At 32.8% G+C, this 8,152-nt stretch overlaps 1 protein-coding gene across 1 annotated transcript; it reads left to right on the plus strand.

Annotated features, from left to right (window-relative positions):
• The first annotated feature begins 407 nt into the window (after positions 1–407).
• On the plus strand, positions 408–3,382 carry LOC149165001 (laccase-3-like). Its single transcript, XM_089431057.1, has 6 exons — positions 408–623; positions 751–902; positions 1,272–1,516; positions 1,610–1,738; positions 1,826–2,767; positions 2,889–3,382. The coding sequence occupies exons 1-6, from the start codon at positions 519–521 to the stop codon at positions 3,017–3,019; spliced, it is 1,704 nt and encodes a 567-aa protein (XP_089287183.1). The 5' UTR covers positions 408–518; the 3' UTR covers positions 3,020–3,382.
• The last annotated feature ends 4,770 nt before the right edge of the window (positions 3,383–8,152 follow it).

Consider the following 8,152-nt stretch of genomic DNA (forward strand, 5'->3'; position numbering starts at 1 on the left):
GTTCAGATTCCATGACGGAAAACGTGATTTCGAGAGATGCCACAACTACAAGCAAAACCTATCAATATATCAGCAAAAGTTGCATAAGATGTTACAGCATATAAATATATTAAAAAATTATCAGAACAAGTCGCGAGAGGTGTTACGGCATGTAAGCAATTTATATCAAAGATAAGAACTGTGGAGATGCCAGCTATGAAGCTTCGACTTTTTCCTCTTGTCAGTAGCTATCATGATTGGATTAAAAATTCACGTAAAGAAAGCTTCGACCGTTCCTCAAAATAAATGATAATGCCACTTGTCCTGTCGTTCCACAATAAATTATTTCTGACAACTTGCTACAGCACTTTGGTTTCATATATATATATATATACGGTCCTCGTTAGCAGAAACACAGACCAGTAATGCATAAGTGTCGAGTGCTGTTACCCGCAGCTGAACGATTCTTTCGTTTATTTATTAAGTTAGTGAAGGCCGTTAGTTAGATATCATTTTCAGGGTTTGCAAGCGTTGTAATAATGTCATTGCAACCAGTATGTGCATTCAGGCTTCTTTTTCTAATCGTATTTGTTGCTTGTTTTGCTGCCCTTACAAATGCAGACGTCCACAAATATACCTTCAGTGTAAGTTTTCTTTTTTAGCCAGTTTTAAGTTTTTAGCCAGATAGACCATAAGGAAAGAATGAAAGGCTTCGCCTAGAGGCTGAAATAGTGGATATATTTAATGTTTGATGTTTGGACGCCTACACAGCTTGAACCGAAGAATATTACGAGGCTATGCAAGACGTATGAATTAGTCGTCGTCAATGGACAGCTACCAGGCCCAACGATTCATGTACGCAATGGGGACAGTCTTATTGTTAAAGTTTATAACAGAGCCAAGTACAATGCCACTATTCACTGGTATGTCACTCTAACCTCAATGGGAAGAACAAGATATTTGATGCGGCATCGCCTATCCATTATATGGATTCCCCTTAAGTTCCCCTTAAATGAGCGTTGTTAGCTCAAGGTTCTGTTGTTTATGGTTTCGTTGAAGGTATATCAAGGTTCCATTATCATTAACCTTGTATATAAAACCTTGATATATTTGAAACTAAAACAGAAACATGAAAGATGATACTTCACAACTCACATTTAAGACGAATCTGTATAATGGATATGCGTTGCCTATCTGCTGATGTTTATAGATAGATTTGATGTGTATAGATGCGGTCTTTACAGATATATTTGATGGGTATAAATTATAAGATTCGTCCTTATATCTGTCAGGCATGGAGTGAGGCAGCTGCGTACAGGGTGGGCTGATGGACCTGGATATATTACACAATGTCCCATTCAACCAGGTGGACGTTACACATACAGATTCAACATTACTGATCAAGAAGGAACCTTGTGGTGGCATGCTCATGTGTCATGGCTCCTAGCTACTGTGCATGGAGCTTTCGTAATCTACCCTAAGAAAGAAAGCACATATCCCTTTCCTAAACCCCATGGGGAAACTCCTCTTATAATAGGTAATGAGTTGCTTAATTTGATCTTCAACATAGAAATCATTAATGTATTTTTAATGGCTAATATTGATTAAAACCGATGCTGTAATTGAACAGGAGAATGGTGGAACGCTGACCCTATCGCGGTTATAGACGAAGCACTCCGCACTGGTGGTGCGCCCAATTTGTCGGATGCATATACCCTAAATGGACAGCCAGGAGACCTGTATAACTGCTCTAGCGCAGGTATTAATACTTTCCTTGCATAGATCAGGTATTGAAATTATAGAAATCAGTTTGATAAATATTGACTTGTAGATATTGTTGACGCAGGAACATTTCGGTTTCTTGTAAAACAAGGAGAAACTTACCTTCTACGAATGGTCAATGCTGCACTCAATAGTGCGCACTTTTTCAAGATCTCAGGCCACAACTTTACAGTAGTGGCTGTGGATGGTTCCTACACCAAGCCATACAAAACAGATGTAATCGTCATTGCTCCCGGCCAGACTACTGATGTTCTTGTCACCGCCGACCAAGCAGTGGGCAGATACTATATGGCTGCCCGAGATTATAATAATCAAGCAGCAGGCGATTTCGATAACACTACAACTACAGCAATTTTTGAGTACGTGGGACATCAAAATACACGCCCCATTTTACCTAAGCTTCCATACTACAATGACACCGCGCTCGTCACTAGATTTAGTACAGCACTGCGAAGCCTAAATTCCAAAGTGTTCCCGGTGGACGTTCCACATAGCATAGATGACAGCCTCATCGCCACAGTTGGTCTGGGATTACTTCCATGTGAAGCTGGAAACACCTGTCAAGGCCCCAACGGAACAAGGCTCAGTGCAAGCATGAACAACATGTCCTTTGTATTGCCCAGCGTGGCCCTGCTTCAAGCTTATTATTTCGGTATTAATGGTGTGTTTATGAGGGATTTTCCATCAAAACCTCCCCTTAGATTCAACTATACAGGGGACGATATTCCCAAAAGACTTTGGGCTCCTGATCTCGCAACAAAAGTGAGAGTTGTCACATATAACTCAACAGTACAACTGGTGTATCAGACAACAAACATCTTCGTGGCAGAGAACCATCCAATGCATCTTCATGGTTACAACTTTTACGTGGTGGGACAAGGTTTCGGTAACTATAACCCAATAACCGACCCGCTTAAGTTTAATCTGGTTGATCCTCCGCAGCGCAACACGGTGATCGCTCCAAAAAGCGGGTGGGTTGCAATAAGATTCAAAGCTGACAATCCAGGTATATATATATATATATATATATAAACTCGTTTGCTCTTCAATTTGATTATTATCATACCAAATTTATTCCCAAATTACCGCTCGATATTAAATGCAAATTATCTTCGTTCATTGGACAGGAGTGTGGTTTCTGCACTGCCATCTAGACGACCATTTGGCATGGGGATTGAATATGGTGTTCCTAGTGAAGAACGGTCGCGGTCCTTTGGCAACATTGGAGCCTCCCCCTGCAGACCTTCCCAAGTGCTAGAGAGAAGGAAATATCAATAACCAGATCAGAATACTTCACGAGTACAAGGATCTGAACACATTGAAGGATCGGTATTTATTTAAAATCTACGGCTATTAGTGGCGTAGTTAGAATAATCAATGTAAAATCTACGGCCATTAGTGGCGTAGTTAGAATAAGCGATGTAAAATCTACGGCCATTAGTGGCGTAGTTAAAATAAGCCTCAAACATGAAGGCGAACTGTGTTTTTTATTGGTGGGATTGCTAACAGCAGATGTATAGGCTAGGGTTGTCCTTTATTCTTGTCAGGATTGTTATTTGGGATATTGAATTCACGTGATTTTTATACGCAGATGTATTTTTACTTTTTTTAATAAAATTAGAATGGGTTTTTTTAGATGTGGTAAATTTTGAATCATCAGCGATCGATTGCCCAATTAGCCAGTTGGCCAGTTACAACATGTCTCACCAACTTAAACCCAAACAAATAAATGGAGAACCAAAATTTTCCCCAAAATATTCAAGCTCAACCCATAAATCTAAATAATAAATTTTATGTTGATTTACTAGTTATTAACCGTCAATTTATAATTTATAATATTAATTAATCGAACTTAATATTTATAATAATAATTAATCGAATGTAACTTTGTTTAAATAATAAAGAAAAGTTATCTAAATATTTTGCTGATATTTTAGTGGAACTAAAAAATTCAAACATCAATGGTACACATCTTGACTTTTGAATAAAAAATTTAAATATTAATTACCATATATCTAATTTATTTATTGTGATTTACTATCAAATATTCCTAGATATAAAATATTTATATTCTTTATTTTATTTTATTTTTTATATATATAGATATAAGAGTTTCTTATAATATAGTTTTATATTTTAATTCTGAAATATTGTATTAAATTGTAAATACCCTTTTCTAAGGTTTAGAACATGCGGAATTTAAATTTGAAAAGTTGTTTGACTTCTGTAAACTCGTTTATGTTCTTCGTTTACATTATTCTTATTTTAAGAAGATTGCAAAGATACAATGAGAAGGATGTGAATTTTAATTTTTAATTGTAAAATTAAAATATTAATAATTAAGATATATTGGAATAGTTAGTATTTATTAATTATTTATAAAAATGTATTTTTTTAGTTATATTTTTATATTTTTAAGGCAATTATGTTTATTGGCAATAAGCAAGGTACTTAGTACGAATTGAGTTATTTTTTGGGTTTTTTTTAAAGGCAACCATGTTGATATCTTAATAAGCAAAGTACTTAGCAACGTTATATTAAATCATACATATTATAGAGACGAAATGATTTTTGTTAAATCTTAGACTTTTGTGATCCATATTGATAATAAGTATGTCTTTGGGAATAATCACATAGTGTATATTTGGTGAACGTTTTGGAGCAACTACTATGTTTTGAACCAACTAATGTGTTTCGAACCAACTAATGTGGTTCTATCTTCGGGACAAATGGTGAAAAAATCAATCTTCACAAAGGTTTAAATAGCAAAAAAGCATCCTTGCCCAGAATTAGCTGTTCAGAAAAAATTAGGAACTAGTCGTGAAGAAAAAATTAAGAAAAAAAATTGTTGGCATTTTTTCTAAGTATTTTTAGCAAGACTTTTAAAAACTTGAGTATTTGTTTAATTTATAGAAAGTTTAATTTGTTTAATTTATAGAATGAGTGCCCCAAGGTTTTTCAATGTGTTTTAATCTATTAATGCATTCAAAAATGTATTTTAAATAACAAAAAATAAAGATCGTGTATAAAAATATTGCTAGATTCCCATAAAAAAATACCATTTCGTCTATAATTAGATTGACCAATATATATATATAAAGTGGTTAAATTTCTAGTGACTTTTACTAGTTATTTATTACCAATTTTATTTTTTTAGATAATAATTAAATTTTCTTTCACTACTAGTATTGGATGGTTTATATCTTGGTAGCATTTGTGCTCCCCTTTTACTAATTAGCATTATTTTTTTTATTATGTGTTAGTTATGTTTGATATAAATTTTGAGTTCTAATTGAATTTTTTTATAAGAAATTTAATTTCACATAATATAATAAATATAATCGTTAATTCTTTATGATAAATAATTCCCTTTTGGTATAATGTTTTATGATAAAGGTGTAATCATGTGTCTAATTAATTGGAAATCTAGGCTCACTATCCCAACTGTGCCACATTTGTTCTACAGAAATTCATCTATATATAAATTGATCTACTCTTTAGCTTGATCATATCCAAAGACAAACTGTATGACAAAGTATTGCAATTCTCCCGTTAAATCTAATTTATAGGATCATATTATGAAAAAAAGAAATGAGAAAGAATAACTCATCCTTAATTTGAAGGTTGTCGACAAGAGCTCCCTCCCTTCATATCAAGCTGCTAGAAATCTACTCCACTTGATTACTTGCATTAGACAACCAGCAAACCTTCCTTAAATTCTACGGCATAATAAATCGAAAATGTGCGAAGGATCGTCTATTTTATATCTCAAGTACTATTAGAATCCATCTACATCCAATCAAAGACGTAAAAAAAATGTTTAACAAATATTTTCTAGGGGGCAAAGAACCTAGATCTATATTATAGAATTTATTCCCAAATTATTGTTTGATATTAAATGCATTAAATTATCTTCGTTCTTTGGGCAGGAATGTGATTTCTGCACTGCCATTTAGACGGCCACTTATCGTGCGGATTGGATATGGTGTTCCTAGAGAAGAACGACCACGGTCCTTTGGCAAGATTGGAGCCTCCCCCTGCAGACCTTCGCAAGTGCTAGAGGGAGAAGGAAATATCAATAACCAGTTCAGAATACTCTACGAAGTACAAGGATCTGAACGCATTGCAGGATCGGTATAGATTTAAAATCTACGGCCATTAGTGGCGTAATTAAAATTAGCGATGTAAAATCTACGGCCATTGGTGGCGTAGTTAAAACAAGCCTCATACGGCCGTAATTAAAATTAGCGATGTAAAATCTACGGCCATTGGTGGCGTAGTTAAAACAAGCCTCATACGTGAAGGCGAACTGTTTTTTATTAGCGGGCTTGCTAACGGCACAGGTATAGGCTAGGATTGTCTTTTTACGAGGAGGCTTTTATTTTATTTTTATAATAAAATTGAAAATTGAAAATTTCTTAAAATAAACGGTCACCATTACATTAGATATACATTATATTAATTATAATTATTATAAAAAAGACAATAATTTTATAAATATTATAATTTGGTTAGTTATAGAATATGTCCAAAAAAATCAGAGAAATAAATTATTCACCATAAACTCAAGCTAGCATCCTTTAACACGTAAATTTAAATTTAAATTTTGTGTTAATTTGCATTAGCACTCCATTAAAATTCAATATAATAACTAATCAAATTAAATATTTATAATAATAACTAATATAATTTATTTCTGTTTAAATAATTAAAAACAAAATTCTATGGGAATAATTTCCCTATATTCCAGTGGAACTCAAAATTCAAACAAGAATGATGTACTTTTCGAAATTCGTTTGTGTGCTTCTTTACATAATTTACTTTTAAGAAGATTTCAAAGATTCAGACCAGATGGATTTGAATTTTAATTACAAGTTTAAAATATTAATAATGAATATATATTAATTTATTATTATTTATAAAAATATATTTTTTAATATCATATTTTTCTATTTATTTTATTATAAATTAGTTTTTTATTTTAATTTCTGAATGTGATATTAAATTCTATATTTAATTGGTCTTGCAATGAATTCTACTTTTATTTTTTTTATTTTCCAATTTTTTTACATATTTTCCTTTTTGTTTAGAGTTTATCTTTATAGTGTGCACTGTGGGCCATTCTATTTTTCTTTTCTTTTTTTTTTTTTTTTTAATTTTTAATTTTAATTTTAATTTTTTATTTTCCAGATTTTTTCAAATATTTTCTTTTTTTTGTTTAGAGTTTATCTTTATAGTGTGTTGTGTGGGCCATTTCAGTGCCTGGCATAAATAAGAAAATTCAAATCACAGTGTTGTCCTCGATTTGTTTAGTTGAGACTAGCATGGAACTCTAATTCTATGAAAGAGGGTTGCCTTGATTTGTGTGGATTGCCGCAGCTAAACATTCAGATATTTTCATGTAAAAAGATGTTTATTGGTTTTGTTTTCATGGGATTTATGTGTAGTCTTTCATTTTTTTAATTCTATTTGTAAAAAGTGCAGAGCTAGTTATTGAACAATGTTGCATAATTCAAATTAGTGGTTTTTGGCACTCAGAAACCCTTCAACGCATCACTAGTTTGATTGTGTTTATACTGTTATAGTTTGTTGTTCATGGCACTCCAAAACGCCTAAACAATGACTACAACTTACTTTTATGAGATCCTTTGTGTTAGTAAGGTCAAGTTGTTTGGTCAACTTCTGAACACACTTCATATCCATATCGCCTTCATAGCAACTCACAGATACCCGAAAGTAAAATATCCTACAGATGGTAGTAGGTCCATAGGGTAGCTCATTACTTGACAACTTTTATTGTGGAAGCCCCGACAAACTGAGATGCCAATATTGTTGATATTGCAAAGTTCAACAACAATGGTTAGAAGTAGTTATGTTTTAAATGGAGGTCAATTGACAACTCAAAGATGTGTTGGTGAAAGAGCAGTATTTGTGAGATTCCATAGTGGATATGAGTCCTGATGAAGACCAATGAGACAGATATGAATTATGTAAACATAATTTGTCAATCATGTAATAATGTAAGCGTTAAGGGAGGGAGTTGGAAATAATGTTTACATTAGTAAATAGGTAGATTTGGTTTGTTGGTTAGCTAAGTTGTTGAGGTATTTTGTCAACCAACCATTTCTTAGTTTAGAAAGTGTTGGATCTCACAAGCACCATATATACGTGATGTAATAGAGTGATTTTGGTGTGTAACAGAAAAATAATTGTTTGTAATATGTGTTCCATGGTTTCTCTTCCACTTTCTAAATCTAATTCATATGACCATAATATGAAAAAGGAATGACAAAGAATAACTCATCCTTAATCTAAAGGTTGTTGTTGAACATATATTTGGAAGAGCTTACTAAAAATAAAGCTCCTAGAAATCTACTTTACTTGAGTACTT

Source organism: Pinus tabuliformis, chromosome 5_1 (assembly GCF_031772625.1).
Source record: "Pinus tabuliformis cultivar Carrire ecotype Pingquan chromosome 5_1, CPIR1, whole genome shotgun sequence".
Taxonomy (NCBI): Eukaryota; Viridiplantae; Streptophyta; class Pinopsida; order Pinales; family Pinaceae; genus Pinus; species Pinus tabuliformis.